General features: G+C 45.4%; 3 protein-coding genes across 4 annotated transcripts in view; 2 read left to right on the forward strand and 1 right to left on the reverse strand.

The window, feature by feature from the left end:
- The window catches only part of Elp1 (elongator complex protein 1), a 60,427-nt gene extending 55,344 nt beyond the window's left edge, over positions 1–5,083 (forward strand). For both annotated transcript variants that reach the window (XM_008854649.2, XM_017803640.2), the window contains exon 37: positions 3,158–5,083. In XM_008854649.2, coding sequence (XP_008852871.1) covers positions 3,158–3,225 — 68 coding nt within the window. In that variant the 3' untranslated portion in view covers positions 3,226–5,083. The remainder of the gene's footprint in view (positions 1–3,157) is intronic.
- Positions 5,084–6,536: 1,453 nt separating this feature from the next.
- Positions 6,537–9,166, reverse strand: Actl7a (actin like 7A). Its single transcript, XM_008854650.2, has one exon. The coding sequence runs from the start codon at positions 7,917–7,919 to the stop codon at positions 6,597–6,599; it is 1,323 nt and encodes a 440-aa protein (XP_008852872.1). The 5' UTR covers positions 7,920–9,166; the 3' UTR covers positions 6,537–6,596.
- Positions 9,162–11,264, forward strand: Actl7b (actin like 7B). The gene has a single exon (XM_008854651.2). The coding sequence runs from the start codon at positions 9,924–9,926 to the stop codon at positions 11,175–11,177; it is 1,254 nt and encodes a 417-aa protein (XP_008852873.1). The 5' UTR covers positions 9,162–9,923; the 3' UTR covers positions 11,178–11,264.
- The last annotated feature ends 10,198 nt before the right edge of the window (positions 11,265–21,462 follow it).

Below are 21,462 nucleotides of genomic sequence, written 5' to 3' on the forward strand. Positions count from 1 at the left end.
TGTGCTCTTCTCCTGGATTGTGGCAAGTGAATTTTAATGTCAGTTTCAACACAGACACGGCCTTTAATCCCAGCACTTGGGAGGCAGAGGCAGGCAGATCTCTGTGAGTTCGAGGACAGCCTGGCCTACATAGTGAGTTCCAGGACAACTGGGGCTACAAGGAAAACCCTGTCTCAAAAAGACAAAAAAAAAATCATCTTTGACCTAAGGCCATTTGACTGGTTCCTTAGTTCTGTTGTCCAGTCCCTGACCCTGTTCTGGACAGGTGCAGTTACTCCTTTTTCTGAGTTTTCATAAAGGCTTGCCATATCAGAGAGCATGTCTACCTCTGACTATCTGCAAAGACTGAAGTATTTGAAGTTTCCTCATCTGAGCACTGTCAATGCCCCATGATCACAAAGTCAAATGATAATTACATTTCTGTCCTGTGACAGAACTACCTATCATGGCATGGAGGGCATGGTCACTGGAGCAGCTTGCTGCTATGGCAGAATTGTGTGACATGGTACCATTCAGGAAGCAGAGAGGTCAGGCCCAAACCAGGCAGGGGTCTCACTCAAAAGCCGTGCTTGAACCTACTCATATGTCTGCTATGCTCCATGCCTGAAAGGTTCTACCACCTCCCAAGACAATGCCACCAGCTGGGCATCAACTGTTCAGTCACTTATGCTGGAGCGGGGGTAGGGGAGGGTGGCCATGTTTCACATTCAAATCGTAACAATAGGAAAAGGGTGAGTCTCATAATTCAAAAGTAGGCATTGCATTGATTAAGTCACAAAATGAGTCCTGCTCAGTCATTGCCCTTCCCCAGCTTCCAGTGGTGTGGGTGTGCTCACATATCCTCATGAGGGCTTGAGGGTCACTTTCTGTGGTTTCATGCTTGGTGCTATACAGTCTCAGGCAGATTGATTGCAAGTCTTTCAAACCTTAGGAGTTCATGAAACAGATTAAAGTGATCTTAGGAAAGTGCTAGAATCTTAGCTGAATTGGGTTTGTTATAATTGCTAAGTGCTTAGCAGGGAAGGATTTAACTATTAAAAGAGCTGAGACCCTCAGCTGAAGAGTCTTCCAAGTATTTTTATAAAAATGAGTTTTTATTACATGAAAGCATGAAAATATGAAACATGTTACTGCCTGCTGTCATAGTTTGCCCAAGTCATGATTTTCCTGCCCAAGGTCAATATTTCATATATAGTTAAGTCTAGAATCAAATATACTCATCATTTTGAAAAGGAAATAGAGCATCTCAGTAACTTTTTAAAAAGACAAGGTCTCATGGGGCTGGAGAGATGGCTCAGCGGTTAAGGGCACTGACTGGTCTTACAGAGGGACCGGGTTTGATTCCCAGCACCCACATGGCAGCTACGAATCATTCTTAATTCCAGTTACAGGGGAATCTGAAGCCCTCTTCTGACCTCCACAGCATTGCATGATGCGGGTACACTCACATACATGCAGGCAATACACTCATACACATAAAATAAAAATAATAAAAAAAGACATTCTCATTTAAACTTTAATCACTGTGAAATTGTGGGCCATGTTTTAGCCTTTTTTTTTTTTTAGTATCAATGCTTTTATTAACTAAAACTTCTGGTGGACTTTTGTGTATATAGTTTGTTTGGAGGAGTTTTTTTTTTGCGGCATGGGAGTGGAAAGCTACAGGTGAATGGGTAATTATAAATTGTTACGGTCAGTAGAGAAAATCTGGATTACAAAGTATATTGAAAAAAATTAAAAATCTGGGCATGGTGACATAAGACCTGTAACCCCAGAACTCAGGAGGCGAAGGCAGGAGGAGAAAGTTCAAGGTCAGCCTGGGCTACATAGTGATAAGACCATGTCTAAAAGAAAAAACAAAAGTTAAAATCTGACAATTTGTGTGTGTGTAAAATATAAAATCACATTGTTAGGTATTCTGTGAAAATAATTTTTAATAATACATGGGAGATGCATTGCTGGAAATTTGATGTTAAAAATATTACTGACAAAAAATCCCTATGTATACATATTTCTTTCATACCTCTGCTTCCTCTATATGATTCCTAGTTATATAAGAGACTCCTAAAGTTAGGGGCTGGAGAGATGACTCAGTAGTTAAGAGCACTGTCCTGTCCTGCAGAGGACCCAAGTTCAGTTTGCAGCACCTACATAGCAGCTAGCAACCTTTGTAACTCCAGTTCCAGGGGATGTCACACCCTCTTTCTGGCCTTCTTGGTCATTGCACACATGTAGGTATACCTACATACACACATGTCTACATACATACATGTAGGCAAAATACTCATGCATATGAAATAAATAAAATTTTTAAATAATGAAAAAGTTGAGAAAAATTTTGCACATAGTAAAATGCATACATCTTAGGCATACAGTTGGGTAATTTTTTTTTTTTTTCCTTTTTAATGGGAACCAAACCCAGTCCACTGGATAAGCATCCAGTGCTCTTAACCACTGAACCATTTCTCTATTCCCAACAGTTGGTGATTTTTAATAAATGTATACTGCTGTGAGTTTGGGAACTACCCTTTCCAATTCAAATACTGAACTTCTTGTGCTCTGAATCACTTGGTGAGTGTATTAGTCACTTTTCTGCTGCTGTGATAGAAACACTGACCAAAGCAATTTATAGAAGGAAGAGTTTATTTGAGCTTACAGTTCCAGGGGAATTACAGTCTGTCTTGGCAGGGAGGCATGGCGGCAGAAGTGCGAGGAGGAGTAGAAACTAAGCTGTACATCTTCAAGCAGGCACAGGAAGCAAGAGAGCAACTGGAGATCTGGCAAGGCTTAAGAACTCTCTAAGACCACCTCCAGTGACATGCTTCCTCCAAGATAGCCACACCTTCTAAGACCTCCCAAAGCAGCACCACCATCTGGGCTGTTAAATGTCCAAATACTTGGAGCTTATGGGGGACATTTTCATTCAAACCACCATAGTGAGCATGCCTGAAGTTCAGGGCAGGGCCTCTAGGCTGCATTTGCTGTGATCCAGAGGAAAAGGGAGTGGCAGACATACTAACTCAGACTGTGATCATTGTTTTTCTTGTTGCTGCAACACCTGGTCATTTCATTTGTTTAGCACAGAGTTCCTGCTTAGCCTCTGGTCAGCAAGAAAAGTGAGAGAGTGCCTGTCACCACTTCCCTCCCTTTCTTACAGATGCTGAGATTTTTATACCACCAAAGATGCACAAGAGAAACCAGTGGAAACTGAGCCTGCTAGAATGACCAGCTTGGTAGGACAGCTCCACAGAGACCACCGTTTGCCACTCACTCCTCATTGTCCTTCTACCCTTGCTACTTGAGGCCTGGCCATTGAGAGCGGGGATGGTCTGCTGCAGCCTTGCCAACAAACAGCTGCTGTGAGCACCAGACTTCAGCTGGCACCAGGCAGTTTTGCTTTTGCTTTTGCTTTGAATACATCATGATCACTAATAGGTCTGTTTTAGCCAAAATATCACAGTTTAAAAGAATTGCTGTTTTTAGCTGGGCGTAGTGGGGCATGCCAATAATCCCAGCAACTCAGAGGCTGAGGCAGAAGGATTGCTACAAGTTCAGCTTGGTCTACACTGAGTTCCAGGCCAGCCTGGGTTACGCCTAAAACACAGAGAGCCCGTACTGTTTTGTATTTTGTGCTGTTTGAGGTATGATTGTTTATGCTGATCACAAGATGAAGTCTCATTCTCAGCTACGGGTCTGATTGATGTTGCAACCTTGGACAAATCTTGTCATTGATTCACTTCCTGTTCATAAGAAATGTTTCACGGCTTCTACCTCAGAAAAATAAGCAAGTGGACTCAGGTTTGTAAGTTGTTGCATTGCTAGTAGAGTGCATTGTTTGAAAACAGCTTAGTGCTGCCAACGTTTCCTCAGAGGTGATTCCTTAACCTGGCATCTTTTCACCTGAAACTAATACAGAATAAAAATGTCATCTTGCCAGGTCATGTGCTGTCTGTATTAATCAGGCTGAGCCTCCAGGAGCTACACTGTTGAAGGGATTGTTTTATTGTCCCTGTATATTCTGCTGGGGAGGTGGGATGGATTAGCATTTCTGACAGTGTCGTGCACTTTACGTGGCATGCGTGGTTGGAGATTACCACATTTTCCTAACACTGCTTTAAACTGAAATGTTTTTGTCAGTGTTTAGGCAATCTTACTTTATTTTTGACATGTTTGAAACAGGGTCCCCCTGTACCCGCAAGCTGCCTTGGAACTCACTATGTAGACCAGGCTAGCCATGATCGCACAAAGATCTGCCTTTGTGAGGGACTAAAGGCAGCCACCACTCCCAGTTCTAGGCCATTTTTTTTTTTTTAGCTTTCTGTTTGGTACTTAACTGACCTCTGCCTCAGTGAGTTTCCAAAAGAGCTTTTAGTTTATTTTCTTTGGAAAATATTAGCCTATTTTCTCTTTTTGGCAAGTCTGGAAATAGCTCAGTTTATTTTGATAAGATTTTTGTTTTTATTCTTTGACAGTTTCATACATCTATATAATGAATTTAGTTGTTTTCATTCTTACCACCCTCCCTCACCCACCTCCCTCTTCCACTGAAATCCTTCCCAGGAAGTCCCCTCTTACTTTCACGTCTTCTCGTGCATGTGACCACTGACTTAAGAGTTGCTTGCATGAGCACAGGTGGGAGGTTATTTACTGGAGTGTGAGCAACTTTACTGGGTATGCCATTGAAGAAAATGGCCCCCCCCCCAAAAAATAGTTTTATGGCTAATCCTTAGGTACAGTTAACTAAAGGGGTATTTGCTGTATCGACTTTTCTCTGTATTTGAAAGTTTTTACAAAATAAGAGAAGACAGTGAACCAAACTTTTGAGCAATTTGCTTTTTGACTCACACATCATGGGTTTGCTACAATTGAATACATACCTTCGAAAGGCTGTAAGTGCTTTGTGACTACTTTCATGGATCTGTGAGCATGGTAGCAGTGCCATTTTATTATACTGGAGTGCTCTTGCTCTGTATAACAGTAAAGGGATCCATGCTGATGGACTGGAAATAGAAGTAAATGTGTGTTGGCAGTGGTGTGAAATAATGTTACAACAGCAAGAATTAAATTTGTGTTAATTACTGTCTCTCATCTGAGCAGGATCAAGTTTTTGCCAATTTTGGGAAGTAGGAGGCAGGGGCAGACCTTCCGATTTGAAGGCTAAGTCAAGAACTCATGGGGTATGGGAAAAGGAAGATCTGTGAGCGATGAGTGCTTAGTTTGCAGAAAGCCTCTCTTGAGTCTTAAAAAATACATATTTTCCCCTAAATTGTATCTGTTTTACATCAGCTATAAAGTAGGCATTCATACTCAGTTTGTTTTGTTTTGTTTTGTCTTTTGCCACAGGATCTCTTTGTAGCCCCAGCTGTCCTGGAACTCACTATGTAGACCAGGCTGGCCTCGAACTCACAAAGATCCACCTGCCTCTGCCTCCCAAGTGCTGGGATTAAAGGCATGTGCCACCACGCCCGGCCACACTCAGTTTTATAGGTAAACTCAGTTTCGATCCACAAGTGAAGCCCACATTCTTTTCACTGTTTTATCCTGTCAGTGTTGTTTAGATTCTGAATCTTAAAGACCAAAGAATGCATTGGAGACTATGTAAAGCTTTTCTGATTTGCTGTGCTCCCAATTACATACTCCTTACAGGAATATCAGATAATTTATGGGCCCTGAAGAGCTTTCCTGGATCCTGAAGGTTATATATTCCTTTCGGTTCCTCAGCTGGATTCAGATGCCCAGCCTAGGGTAGCCCTCCCACAAACCCAAGTCATCAGCCTCCACTCTGGCCCACTCCAAACTCCCAACTGTATATTCCGTAGGTCAATGGAGTCCCCAGTCAGGAAATGGACAGTTACTTGAAGTACCTCGAGGATGATGTGGCTCTCATCCTTGACCTCAGTACTGATAACCAGAGAAATCTTACCTGTTATTAAAAGGGGGAATCCCTATAGCCCTCGTTCTCTTAGGAGCCACCCTCCTAGGATGCAAACATGTACTTTGCTCATAATATGCTACATCTTCAGTGCCAGTCATCGAAATTGCTTAATATAAACAGGTAATGAGACATAGGTAACTGGGAATCAAAGGTATAGTTAAAATAGGCCAGATTATGATCAGCAGCAATCTCTAAGCCTTCAGAGTTTGCTGCAAAGTGACGTACGCTGCTGCTTTGTGGGAGGTTGGACTCAGCATTATTGTGTGAGGGCTTATGGAAAGGGGGCTTCTTGTGTCAGCCAATAGCTTTTACCCTAATCTTATTGTACTTTCCCTTCCAAGCCAGTTTTAACAACAGTAGTTCCTAAAGTGGGAAGCAGAATAACATTAGAGCTAGTTTCTTCCCCCAAAAAGCATTAGAGCAGTCAACATAGTGCATGTCTGTTTCTCTGTATCCCCCCCTGCACACCCTCACTTTTGTTTGGGCAAATGTATCATTTTAGGAGATGCTGCATCCCTGTGGCTCTTTGTCAGGAAATAAACACACTGAAGGGGACATGAGGGTGTTTAATGCTACAAGAATGGACATGCCATGTGTGTAAGATGGGCACTTGCCCAGCAAAGCTGACTTATTGCCACCACAGTGACTGTGCCTCTTCAGTTCAGAAGCACTTTCTGTAGAGGAAGAAAGGCCCGTGTTCCTCATACTCAAAGCGGTGGACCCACAGTGGTTGGAAGCCCTGAAGTGAGGCCAGGATAGAGCCACCAGTCCACACTGTGGTGTCTCTCTCGGGCAGCACGTTTACCTGTGGAGTGTCGTTGGGACACATGCTGCTCAGTTCCTTCTGCAGACGGTTAGGGAAACCCCTGAGCATAGTACTGCCCCCACAGAGCAGGATATTCCCCATGAGGTCTCGTTTGAGTGCGATGTCACACTTGTTGAGGCAGGACATGGTCTGGGTGTGGAGACCCAGCTGCATGGACTTGATCAGAGACGGCTTGAAGAACATCTCTGAGCAGAGGAACCTTTCTTGGCCCAGGAGGATCTCTTTCCCATCAGGCAGAATGTACTGGATCTCATGTTCAAAGTGAGAGACTTTCTTCTCTTCAATGGGGTCCAGGGCTACGAAGCAGCATTTCGTCTTGATGTCCTCCACAATGTTGATCTGGTCCTCCGTGAGATATTTCCCTGAGCTGTTCATCAGGCTCATTAAGTAGGCTGTCAGGTCAGAGCCTGCATAGTCCAGCCTCCCCGTGATGCTAGGCAAAGGATAACCCTCGTAGATGGGGACCACATAGGACACACCATGGCCAACCTCCACCACCAGGCCGGAGGTCCGCCCATAAGAGTACATAGACAGACGGGACTGATAGGCTATATGCATCGCTGGGGTGTTGAAGGTTTCAAACAGCATCTCGGCGTACTTTTCCCTGTTGGTGTGTGGGCTCAGAGGTGGGTCTGAAACCAAGACTGCATGCTCCTCTGGGGCAATCTTCATCTCCTGTCGGAAGAGGTACTCCCAGATATCCTGCACTGTATCCCAGTCTACAATGATGCCATGTCGCAGGGGGTTGACAAGCTTGAGATGAATCTCTGGGTTGAGGAGCTCATACCCCACGAATGTCTCTTTGCGATTATCCCCGGTCTTGGCTGTCTCCATGTAGGGCTTACCCACTATTGTTGAGATCTTGTGGGTGGGCTTTGGCAGGCCAGCAAAACCACATTTACAGAAGCCAGTGCCAAGGTCCACAACCACTGCTTTGGTCACCTTCAGCTTGGACCTGACCTTTGACTCGCTTGATTTCACAGACTTTTCTGACTTGGTAGTGTCTCGGCGGACCCACAGTGCCCGCTTTGCAGGGCCATCCTTTAGGGAGGCAGTCTGGAGGGCCTGTGTCTGCAGGGAAGCCTGGTCATTGGCTTTCTTGGCAGGCCCATCTCCTATGTCTGCTGCCTGTGGAGCCCACATGCTGTCCAGAGCCATGCTGCTCTCAGGAAGTTCCCAGTCCTGCTGGCTACAAGGCCTGAAAGGCCTAAATCAGTGGACAGCTTGAGAATTTGCCCAGTGATGACATCACCAATTGTGACATAATCCAGTGACCAGGGGTTCCTGGATATTGGGAACTTACGTCCTGTGTTAGGGTATACTTGGGATATTATTTTTGAAATGGCTCCTTTATTAATACCCCCTAAATTTTGTGATAACCTTGACTTATTCAATCAGTACTTGTTGAGTGCCTGTGATGTGCTGGGCAGCTGGGAATACCATAGGGAAAAGGACAATACTCTGTCCTTATCTGGTTTATATTTTGGTTGATGGGCATGGCATTGGGGGACGGCACAAAACGCGTGTTGAACAAAAGATGTGGTTTAGAAAGTGTTTAAAGAGCAGAGACAAGATTGGCAGGGTGGCGTTGCTGATGTGGCCTAGGCAGGGTTCCCAAAGCTGGGAGCAGTTATGTAAAGACCTGGAGGAGGTGAGAGAGCTAGGTGTGTGTGGAGGGAACAACAGGCACAGAGGACTAAGTCACATAGCTGGTGAGTTACAGCAGGGGCCATCAGAATGCAGCCAGACTCTGGCCTGTGGTAGAATAACTCCAGCCATGCTTGTTCACTTACATGTTGCAGTGCACAGTAAGGCTGAGTCAGCGCAGCAAAAATTCGGAAAAGCAAACAGATAGGACTGGCTTCTTACAGACGTGTGCTGACCCCAAGTGAGATTCCACAGAAGACCAATGTGGCCAGTGGAAAGAGCCTGGAAAAATAAATGGGATGTGAGAAATAAGACTGGGGCATAGGAGGTGTGCCGAGGCGGACCCATGGGCCTAGGGCCTCTGGCTCTGGGTATGCAGGGCTAGAAAGCACTAGAGAATTTTGAACAGGTTGTCCCCATCTGACTTAGTTTTTAACAGGATCACTGCTGCTGTGGTGATTTCCAAGCTTTTCTGTCTCACTTTTCTATGACACTTAGGTGACCTTAGAGGAATAATTTTGAGGCATATATTTGTACTTCATTCATAGCAGTGGAATTAGACCCTATTAAGTCCCACTAGTGAGATTCAGTAGTAAAACTCGGGTGCATAGCTTCCCCAAAGATTGTTGGCCAGAGTAGCCAAGGCTCCTCCCTGGTACATATTCTGGTCACACCTGGACACCTAACATTTGGCTCCTTGGTGATCTCTTCAGCCTGACACACTGGTGCCAATATCTGCCACACTTAGGCCACCCCAAATCCAATCTTAGACCTTGCCCTCAGCTGTGTGTGCTTTGTAAATGACAGTCACTACAGTGGTGGGTTCCTTCAAGAAGGTAGCTGTAGATCCTCCTGGCGTTAGATGTGAGTAGAAATGGGCTGAAGGATGGCAGCGTTATTACGGAATGCTTTGGGCCTAGTGGTATGGAAGGGGAAAAGTTCATGAGCTTTGTGATTTTAATGAAAGCAGCCATTGGGAGGAAGGTACTTTTGAGGCCTTCAAGGCCTTTATTTAGGTAGGCCTTGTGTTGGATGAACTTCCGTTAAAGTACAACCACAAGCTGTTTGCTCTTGGGCACTCAAGTGAATTCTGAACTGCTACTGAGTTCTTGCTTAGCCTCTGGGATTCTGCAAAATACCATACATGATGTACCTGGTTCGGTGCTTGACTTACTGTAGGGTAGGGACACAAATTAATCACTGCCAAGGACAGGAAAATGAAAGGTGTGCAGTGAGTGACTGGGAATAGTTAGGCCAGGGGATGTAAGGAGAGGGAGCAGAAACTCCCAGCTCAGTATGTTTGGGTTCCAAAACTGGGGGTCACTTGCTCTGGCCCCGAAGCAAACAATTACCTGGTTGGGGAGTGGGGACCAAGCCCTCTCCCCCTTCTTATCGTTTGAATGGACCAGTCCTGGTGACATCACAGCCCTAAGCGGTTGCCAAGGGACCGCTGGAGGTGGGCTTTCATTTCTCCCTAGGAGCTCTGGGATGTGGATGTAAGGTGAAGGAAGGCAGATGGCGACAAAGAGCCCTAGTCCCATGCCCATGGGCACAGCTCAGGATGACCCTGGAGAGGCGGGCACACTGCCAGGTCCTGAGGCTGGCATCCAGGACACAGGTTCCACCACTCAACTGAAGGCGAAGCCTAAAAAAGTACGTAAGATCAAGGCGCTGGTCATTGACCTGGGCTCCCAGTACTGCAAGTGCGGCTACGCCGGAGAGCCGAGGCCTACCTACTTTATCTCCTCCACTGTGGGCAAGCGCAGTGCGGAGATGGCCGCGGACACCGGAGACACGTTCAAGGAGACCTATGTGGGCCACGAACTGCTCAACATGGAGGCTTCCCTGAAGCTGGTGAACCCGCTGAAGCATGGAGTCGTGGTGGACTGGGACTGCGTCCAGAACATCTGGGAGTACATCTTCCACACGGCCATGAAGATCCTCCCAGAGGAGCACGCGGTGCTGGTCTCCGACCCTCCGCTCAGCCCCATCAGCAACCGGGAGAAGTATGCCGAGCTCCTGTTCGAGACCTTCTGCATTCCCGCCATGCATGTGACCTCCCAGGCGTTGCTATCCATCTACTCATACGGCAAGACCTCGGGGCTGGTGGTGGAGAGCGGGCACGGCGTTTCACACGTGGTACCCATCTCCGAGGGTAATGTGCTGCCTGGCCTGCCGAGCCACGCCGATTACGCCGGCTGCGACCTCACCAACTACCTCCTGCAGCTGCTCAATGAGGCGGGCCACAAGTTCTCGGATGACCACCTGCACATCGTAGAACACATTAAGAAAAACTGCTGCTATGCGGCACTGCTGCCGGAGGAGGAGCTCGCTCTGGGCCTGGAGGAGCTGCGCGTGGACTACGAGCTCCCCGATGGCAAGGTCATCACCATCGGCCAGGAGCGCGTCCGCTGCTCCGAGATGCTCTTCCAGCCCTCCCTGGTGGGCTGCACCCAGCCAGGGCTCCCCGAGCTCACAGCCGCCTGCCTGGGCCGCTGCCAAAACACAGGCTTCAAGGAGGAGATGGCTGCCAACGTGCTGCTGTGCGGCGGCTGTACCATGCTGGACGGCTTCCCCGAGCGCTTCCAGAGGGAGCTGAGCCTCCTGTGTCCCGGGGACAACCCCACAGTGGCGGCTGCTCCCGAGAGGAAGACATCGGTGTGGACCGGCGGCTCCATCCTGGCTTCTTTGCAGGCCTTCCAGCAGCTCTGGGTCAGCAAGGAAGAGTTTGAAGAGCGGGGCTGTGCGGCCATCTACTGCAAGTGCTAAGGGGCGGGCCCCATAGGCGAGGGCTGGAGAGTCGCCGCCCTGGCCACTCTATACCTTTACAGAATTTCACATAAAAGTTTAATGTGTGATGGTCATGTTTCATCTGGAGTTCTTGGTCTAATCTGATAGGAAAGGTGGTAACAAGTTGAGTTTGAATATAGCGGCACCTTTGGCTCTGCTGGGTGAGGAGAGGTGGGGTTGGGGAGTGAGGAAGGAAACTCCCATGGCTGATCTTTCCCCCAATTCATTAGGGTGACCACCTCAGAGCTTAGCATGTGACATCCTGCTTCCACCTCTCCAGGTTCAAAACCTGATTTTACTGGCACTGCACATTGCTCTTTGAGCCCCAAGCCAAGAGGGGAATGGCTATAATTATGGGATTAACTTCCAGTTGATGGATGGGGACTGCTTCTGGGGTGGAGCTGGAGCTGCTCTGGCCTTGAGGAAAAGCCAAAACAGGGAGGGTTAATGGGGTTAAGAATTTAAGTTCATCTGCCTAATAATCCAATGCTAAAGGTTTTGAGATTCTAAAGTGCCCTTTTTGATTCTTCCTTTTGATAAATTGCCAATCTCTCTTTAAAAATATGAGAAAAAATGGTATAAAATTTCATAGTCATCTTCAAGCTTCACAGTTAATGCCAATGTTTTAGCAAAGGAGACACGTATCCAGTATCTTGCATGAGGTTTCCAGAGTCGTTTGCAAATATTAGAGTGACATCAAGTGGTGAAGTCCTACTGCTTAGACATGGCAAGAAACCTCGCTGGCTGTCCAGGCTGCCTGCTCTCTCACCAAATAATACCAAGCATCCGAGTGTTATTTGGGTTTTTGTTGCTGTTTGTTCCCCCCACCCCCAAGAACAGGGTCTCACTATGTATATCTGCCTGGCTTGAAACTCACTATATAGAACAGGCTGGCATCAAACTCAGGTGCCTCTCTGCCATTCTGGGATTAAAGATGTGCACCACCATGCCCAGCTTATAAAAGGTGTTTTTAAGAAATCAGGGCTGGAGAGATGGCTCAGTGGTTAAGAGCTCTGGCTGCTCTTGCAGAGGACCCAGGTTTGATTTCCAGCACCCACATGGCAGCTAACAGCCATCTGTAACTCCAGTTCCAGGAGATTTGAAGCCCTCTTCTGACCTCCATGGACATTGCATAACCCCTGTGCACCCACCTATATGCAGGCATTACACTCAATACACATAAAATAGTAAATTTTTAAAAAATGTCAACTTAATTACAAGTCATTAAGAATTTTTGTTTAGGGGCTGGAGAAATGACTCACCAGTTCAGAGAACATATTGCTCTTGCAGAAGATCTGTGTTCAGTTCCCAGCACCCATATTGGGCCTCTGTCCTAGTCTGTTTCTTCATTGCTATGACAAAACACTGACCAATACCAGCTTGGGGAGGAAAAGGTTTATTTGGCTTACATCTCCCAGGTTACAGTTCATCAGGGAGCCCAAGGTAGGAACTCAGGGCGGGAACCTGGAGGCAGGAGCTAGAGCACAGGCCATGGAGGAACACTGCTTACTGGCTTGCTCCCCTTGCCTGTGCTCAGCCTGCTTTCTTATGCAACACATGCCCATCTGCCCAGGGGTGGCACCACCCACAGTGGGCTGGGCCCTCCCACACAACAATCAAGAAGATGCCCCACAGACATGGCCACAGGCAAGTCCAATGAAGGCAGTTCCCCAGCTGAGGCTCCCTTAACCCAGGTGAGTCAAGTTGACATTAAAGCTATCCAGCACGGCCTCCAACGGCACCTGTACTCATGTGAACATACCTCCCCACCTTATTAAAAAAGAAAGACTTATGTTTGGTGGATGTTTTCTCCTGAAATGTAATGATTACCCTTAACCAGTGGGGAAGTAAATGTAGAGATCTGGTCTGTCACATGCTGGAACTGTTTTTTTTTTAATGTATATGTGTGCATTGCCTGTGTGTAGGTAAGTGCACCTGTGCCATGCATTGCCTGCAGAGGTCAGAAGAGGCTGTCAGATCCCCTGGCACTGGAGTTACAGACAGTTGTTAGCTGCCATATGGGTGCTGGGATTCAAACCCAGTTCTTCTGCAAGAACAGCCAGTGTTCTTAACCACTGAGCCATCTCTCCAGAACTGTTCTTTAAAAAAAAAATTTTTTGTCTTTCTGAGACAGGCTCTCCCTGTAGTCCCAGCTGACCTGAACTCACTATGTAGACCAGGCTGGCCTTGAACTCACAGAGATCCACCTGCCTCTGCTTCTTGAGTGCTGGGACTAAAGGCATGTGCCACCACATTCAGCTTTTTAAAAATATTTTATGTGCATTCCCTGTATATATGTAAGTGTACCATATCATGCAATGCCCACAGAAGTCAGAAGAAGGCATCAGATCCCCTAGAACTGGAGTTAGTTACAGACAGTTGTTAGCTGCCATGTGGGTGCTGGGAACCAAACTCAGGTCCTTTGCAAGAACAGCCAGTGCTCTTAACCACTGAGCCATCTTTCCAGCCCTATGGAGCCTCTCTTGATGGTTGGCGAGAGCTGACAGTTGCACATTCAGGAATAAACCATTAATAGCCATGGTGGAAATATTTAAACCACAAATCAGCAAATCAGCCTCCCTCTGCTTATTTAAATGGGGAACAGGGGAGTGTAAATCAGCTAAGGAGGTAGTACCAAAAACAAGAACAGAACCCAAACCCAAATGGACTTCCTTTTCTGCCCAGGCTGTGACTTACTAGGTCTGGGAAACAAGGAATTGGTGTTTGAAAAGTTCTCCAAATGATTCTAATAGACATATCAAACAATTGTTCAGAACAGTGCATGTAATGTGCTATCAATGTTTACAATCAAATGAAGACTTTACTTGACATTCACGGGACAATCTGACATTGCCAGGTGACCATCATGCTGTTCCTCAGAGTCAGGTCATCCTTCACTACCATCCCAGCTCCACGTGTCCTTCACCTGTTTGTTCCCCAGACTGTGCTTCCTGGCTTGCCCAGGCAGGAAGCTTCCTCTCTTGTATCCCTTTACATTGCTGTGACCTTGGATATGTCTTGCCTTGGCTTTGGTCATCTTCCCATCTCTGGTAGAAAGGACTGAGGCCATGTCTTGTCCGACTCTGCATCAATGGTGATGCATCAAGGCTTGGGCTTAGCCTGGAGCAGGTGCTCAATATATTGCTCAGAGACACCTAATTTGTATCTGCTAGTCCTTAAAACTGTGTGTTAGAATCACCTGGGGAGTTAAAAAAATCTCAGCGTCCAAGCCACACTGAGTTAAATCAATGTGTGGGTTTGAGCAGATGATACAAAAGGCCCTCTGGTGATTCTGAAGTGCAGTCCATGCTCTAGTGAAGCCTCAGGGCCAAATCTCATTTTCACAGCAGAAATGCCACCACATTGGACAGCTCTCACTGGAAAAATGTTTCCTGAAATGCCAGTCTTCTGATCATCATTCCAGAGGCATCCAAAAGTGGTCCATTCCTCCTTGTTTCTGCATTTCACAATCATGTGAAATTAAATCAAGGAGTGGTTTAATTTCCTTAGAAATTAAAGGAGCAAAAGCAATAGAGTTCTGTTCTGGGGAAGTCGGGCAAGAAAGCTAACCTTGAGTAATCGGGGGGAAATTGAGAACGAAGAAGCCCTGGTAATAAGACTCTTTGGCAGTACTTCCTTTACTCTAGCCAAACACCAATCAAAAAGCCAGGGCTAAGCGCCCCACAGGAATTGTGGTTTCAGAAGGGAAGCTTGCATGAGAGGCTTCCAACATGACTCTCCTATTACACAGAAGCTGGTGTCATGTTTGTAACCCCCCCCATCAGTGACTCCAGAGGTAAGCTGAACTTCTACCCCAGCCAGCGTCTTGAAACAGAACATGTGATGAGAGGTGAGGCTGCTGTCTGGCACTCAGCTGCTCGCACACACTCATCCTCTGGTGATTCTGGGGCTCTGTGGTGAGCTGATCTTATGCCCTCTACTTGAAGAGGATGAGACATTAGGAGCCAGTGACCCAGCTTTTCCTGAGAAAGTATTGGCAGGGTTAGGGAGGGAGCTGAACTTCCACCCAACTCATGTGTGACAAGGTTGTGTGAGAGTCAGCGCCTCACTGTTGCCATGGAAATGTCTGTGAAGCTGAATGACCAGCTCGAATGGCTATTGAGATTTATCTCAATAGGGAGATTCCAATGAAAATTACTAAACGAGACTCAGAATCTTGTAATATTAAAATATCCAAAACTAAAATGTCACTTGCCATGTAGAAAAGAAAATTGGCCTTGCCCACAGGAAGGTCTGGTCTTTGCCCTCTGTAACTAGAAGGTAACCTATGTCCTTCCTCATAGGAATGCCTTTGTTTAGGGTTGGGTGGGTCACACCAAATAGTCTAAGGGTGATGACTGACAATGCCAGAAAGATCAACGATACCCATTTGGGGTTGGGATTTGGGGTTACAGTGTCAGCTGACCTAGAGGCTGAGATCAACTGTGTGGGCGTTTGATCAATTATGACTGGAGCCCCAGCAAAAACTTTGACACTAAAGCTCAAGAAAGTGTTCTTCATTGGAAATACTTTGTATTATCAGGAATTGATGTTAGGAGCTCTGACTGCAGAGAAGAGAGTAGTGGAAGCTTTCAATATGGACCACAGTCAAGAGTATAATAGCTTCTGGTGAGGCTGGGAGGCCTTCAAGTGAATTACTGAGGGAGCCCTTTGGACTTGCAGTTAGAAGTGACAATGCTATTTACCTTTGTAGTTGGGACAATAGCAACAACCTTTATTGTTGGCCTAAACATGTCTTGTCATAACCAAGAACGAGGGCAACTGAAATAAGCATGAGAAAGGACAATAAATTGGGTGTGGGAATGATCTGACAGGGTTTTAAAGCAGCCATCATGAAACTGAATAAGTTATTGCAGATTATCATAAGACACATGAAAACACAGAAAATGTTGGGGAAAAAAGCTATAAATAGGCATGCAGGGCCTGGAGAGATGGCTAAGTTGTTAAAGCACTTGCTGCGTAAGCATAAGGACTGAGTTCAGAGTCTTAGTACCCATGTAAAAAAGCCAGGTGTGGCAATGCACACCTGTAATCCTAGTGCTGGGGAGGCAGAGACAGATCCTTGGGCCTTGCTGGCCACTGAATTGGGGAACTCCAGGTTCAGGGAGAGATCTTGTCTCAAAAAATAAGGTGGTGCCAGGCGCATGCCTTTGATCCCAGCACTTGGGAGGCAGAGGCAGGCAAATCTCTGTGACAGGAGGTCAGCCTGGTCTACATACTGAGTTTCAAGCCAGCTGTGGCTACAGGGAGATGCTGTTTCAAAAAGACCAAAAAGGAAAAAAAAAAGGTGGGAAGTGACAGAAGAAGACACTTGACATAGGCCTCTGGCCTCCATATGCACATAAGCGCATGGGCATGCACACATGTGTGCAAATACATAAATACAATAATTTTTTAATATGCAAAATATAGACTATTAAAATACAACAACCAAACATTTAAAACTCACTGGATGGGCTCAGTTCGGTGATAGAAGACAGAATCAATGAACTTGAGAGCAAATGAGTATAATTTACCTAATAGAAATGGAATATTTTGAAGATGAATAGGGAAGGGGACAGCAAGATGGCTTATTGGGTAAAAGGCATGTGATGTTGAGCTTGACAACCTGAGTTTGATTCTTGGAACCCACACAGTTGAAGGAGGGAACCAACTCCTGCATATTGTCCTCTGTCCTCCAACGTATGTGATTCCCCCACACCCAGCATGCACATACACACACAATAAATAAATGTCAAAAAATAATAAAAATGAGTAGAGTCCTATGGGACAATACCAGAAATCTAACTTTATACTTTTGGAATTCCACAAGGAAAAGAGAAAGAGTGGAATTAGAAGAGTGCTCAAAGGAGGCTGGAAAGATGGCTCAACATTTGAGAGCACTAGCTACTTTTGCAGAGGACCTGGGTTCTATTCCCAGAACCCCTTTGGTAACCAACAGCTGTCCATAACTCCAATTCCAGGGGATCTGATGCCCTCTTCTGGCCTCTTTGGGTATTGCATGCACATGGCATACCTATATACATGCAGGCAAAACACACATACAAAATAAAAATTAATACATTAAAAAAGTGTACTCAAAGAAATAATAGCTGAATCACCTCACCCCCAATTTGACAAAAGACAAAAAGATTCAAGAAATAAGCAAATCATGGCCAGGCCTGATGGTGCATACCTGTACTCTTAGCACTAAGGAGGTTGAAGTAGGAGGACTGAGGACTGCTCCACATTCAAGACCAGCCTAGTGTACACAGTGAGTATCAGAACATCCTGGGCTACAATGAGCCCCTATTTAAAAAACAAACAAACGGGGGAGGGAGGAGCTGCTGGAGAGATGACTCAGTGATTAAGAGCACTGGCAATTCTTGCAGAAGACTGGTGTTCGAATCCCAGCACCCACGTGGCCGCTAACAACTATTTGTAACTCCAGTTTCAGGGGGATATGACACCATCTTCTGACTTCCATGGGAATTGCACGACATGGGTGCACTTACATACATGCAGGCAATACATTCATACACGTAAAAATAATAAATAAAATATTTAAAACCCCCCAAAACATGTGAAGACACATCATAAACTTCTAAAACCTAAAGACAAAAACAAAGTCTGGAAAACATCCAAAGAACATTCCTCACAGGGGAACCCTGACTTGAAGGATAGCAGACCTCTCATGTGGGAACATGGAAACCAGAAAGAAGTGGCATGACACTTTTCAAGTAAGGAAAGAAAAGAAATGTCACTCATAAATTGTATGTCCTGAAAAGTAATCCTGTAGGAATGAGGGGAGATAAAGACATCCAAAGAAAAAGGGAAACTTAAACCTAACCTTAAAAACGGCTAAAGGAAGCTGGGTGTGGTGGCGCACACCTTTAATCCCAGCACTCGGGAGGCAGAGGCAGGCGGACCTCTGTGAGTTCAAGGCCAGCCTGGTCTACATAGTGAGTTCCAGGACAGCTGTGGCTACAGGGAGACCCTGTCTCAAAAAAGACAAAAAAAAAGTGGCTAAAGGAAGTTCTCTAAAGAGGAAAGATAAGAAGGAATGGAGCTTTGAAAAGGAAAGATTATCAGAATGATTACAATTAGAGGTAAATACAGCTGACTGTTTTACTCACCATATATCTCTGAAATAGTTTTAAAATTGTATTTGATGGTTGAAGCAAAAAAGTTATAATTCTATCTGCTGTGGTACTTAAAACAGTTACATTTAAAATGTGGGAAGGGGAGCTGGAGAGATGGCGCAGCGGTTAAGAACACTGACTCAGGTTGAATCCAGCACCTACATGATGAATAACAACAGCACCCTCTTCTGACCTCCAAGGGCATTGCATGACATAGGTGTCCCTACATACATGTAGGCATACACACAAATAAAATTATACACACAAAATAAAAACAATAAAATATTCTTTTAAATGTGAGAAGACAGCTGCAGAGATGGTTCAGTGGCTAAGAGAACTAGCTGCTCTTGCAGAGGACCTAGGTTCAGTTCCCAGCACCCACACAGCAGTTAACAACCATCCATAACTCCAGTTCCAGGGGATCCCAAGTCCGCTTCTGGCCTCTGTGGGCATTTCATGCACTGGTGCACTTATATACATGCAGGCCAGGCGAAACACTCATGCACATAAAATCAAAATAAAACTTAAAAATATTTTTAAAATGTGGGAAGAGTAACGACACCTAAGTGATTATAAGGTCTCTACACTTGAAGTGGCAAAACACAGGTATCGATAGACTGTGGTAAGTTATAGATGCTTATTCTAATGCCTAGAAAGACTACTAAGAAATGTATACAAATTGATGTATATGGAAACACTATAAATAAGACAAAGTTCTTAGGAAGTTTGCAAAATCCACAGAAAGGTAAGCTAAAGAGAGGAATCAAAGGCAGGACACATATAGCATGGTGACATTTCATCCCATGTCAGACTGAATGCTCAACAGTGGTCCTATAAGATTATATCACCTAGAGACATTACTGCTTTCTGCATTTGTGCAAATACACTTCATGATGTTCATACAATGGCAAAATTTCCTAGTGATACCCTGCCCAAAATATATCCTCTGGTAATACCCTACATATAATTATCACATACTGATGCCAAGAGGTGTGTGCTTGTAATGAATGGTAAGCTTATACAACAGCTATTGCAATGTATGTAGTTATTCTAAGTATGTCAATTGAAACAGATAGAATGGCTAAAACATCAACAAAACAATACAACCAACCAATGTGCTGATCACAAAAAGTCTACTTCAAGAACATGACATAGGGGTTGGGAGATAGTACAGTGACAGAGGGCCTGCCTGGCACTCAGGGGACCCTGAGTTCAATCCAAGCAGGACCAACAGAACAACAAATCAACAATCAAAAAACAGTGACATGGGTAATTTTAAAATAAATGGATAGAAGATATGCCATGCAAAGGCAGCTTTAAAAACAGAAGAAAGCAGAAGTGGGGACTGGAGAGATGGCTCAGGGATTAGGAGCACTGGCTGCTCTTGCAGAGGAACTGAGTTCAATTCCCAGCACCCACATGGCAGCTAACAACGATCTGTAACTCCAGTTCCAAGGGATCTGAGCCCATGGGCATTGCATGACGGGTGCACCTACCTACACGCAGGCAATACACTCATATATATAATAAAAATAATAAAATATTTTTAAAAAGTAGAAGTGGTGGGGGGCTGGAGAGATGGCTCAGCAGTTATTTTATTTTAGTGTATGAGTGTAATGCCTGCATGTATGTAGGTGCACCTGTGCCATGCAATGCCTGCAGAGGTCAGAAGAGGTCATAGGATCCCCTGGAACTGGAGTGACAGATGGTTGTTAGCTGCCATGTAGGTGCTGGGAACCAAACCCAGGTCCTCTGCAAGAGTAGCTAGGGCTCTTAACCACTGAGCCATCTGTCTAGCCCCACAAAAATGTAGTTCTTAAAAACAATAACAGCAAGATGAACAAAGATAAAATGAGAGTACACAACCAATCTTGGGTCCAGCAGATAGCTCAGCAGGTAAAAGCACTAGCTGTGCAAATCTGATGACCTGAGTTTGATCCCCAGAACCTATATAAAAAGGATATGGTGGTATGCATCTGTAATCCCAGCACTCCTACAGTGAAAAGGGAGGTAGAGAAAGGAGACTTGCTCAGAAGCTCATGGGCCAACTAGCCTGAGTTGTACAGCATGGCAGCAGATAAAACAAGAGACCTTTGTTTGAACAAGGTGAAGGGCAGAACTGACACCTGAATGTTGTCCTCTGACTTCTACACTTGCACCGTAGATAAATACACACACACACACACACACACACACACACACACACACACACACAGAGAGAGAGAGAGAGATTCAAATAACTAACATGACAAATGCAGTGGGATAGTGCTAGGGCCTCTTTGCCCTTAAAAGGCTAAGGGAGGGGGCTGGAGAGATGGCTCAGTGGTTAAGAACACTGACTGTTCTTGTAGAAGAGCCGGGTTCAAACCCCAGCATCCATACGGCAGCTAACAACTGCCTGTAACTCCAGTTCCAGGGGATCCGACAGCCTCTTCTGTCCTCCGCACACATTGCATGACATGGGCGCGCTTATCTACATGCAGGCATAACACTCATACACATAAAATAAAAATAATAAAATATTTTTTTAAAGGCTAAGGGAATGCTAAGAACAATTTTGAGCTAATCTAACATACTATGCAAACTCAGAATGGGTCTTGGTCTTCACTAGAAAATGTAAAAGTAATTAATTAATTTCTTACTGTTATTGATCAGTATGCCAATATCATACTTTTTCTAAATAAACCTCAAAAGCTTAAAAGGAGAAACAGAACTATAAGTTTTAAGAAAACAAAAATCTGTAGGAGACAGGTGTTACTAAGGGAGAAATGTGTAAAATGGGGGTAGTTAAATTGGAGGGGGAGAAGGAGGGCTAAACAAGGAACTATGGGGCTAAAGGGGAAGAAGGAGCTCAAGAGAGGTGGGACCATAGCAGACAGGAATTATCAAGGGAGAAATGGGAAAAGTTTAAATGGGGAGGGCATGGAGGGAGGATAAGACAGGGAGAGAGAGAAGACAGATAAATAATGCCTAGCTCATATAAAAAAAAAAAACAGAGGGGAGGTGGGGAACAGAGCTAGCTGGGCGTGATGGAGCACACCTTTACTCCCAGCACTCAGGAGGCAGAGGCAGGCAGATCTCTGTGAGTTCAAGGCCAGCCTGGTCTACATAGCAAATAGCAA

The sequence above is a fragment of the Nannospalax galili genome, unplaced genomic scaffold (genome assembly GCF_000622305.1).
Source record: "Nannospalax galili isolate Female #2095 unplaced genomic scaffold, S.galili_v1.0 scaffold666, whole genome shotgun sequence".
In the NCBI taxonomy this organism is placed as follows: Eukaryota; Metazoa; Chordata; class Mammalia; order Rodentia; family Spalacidae; genus Nannospalax; species Nannospalax galili.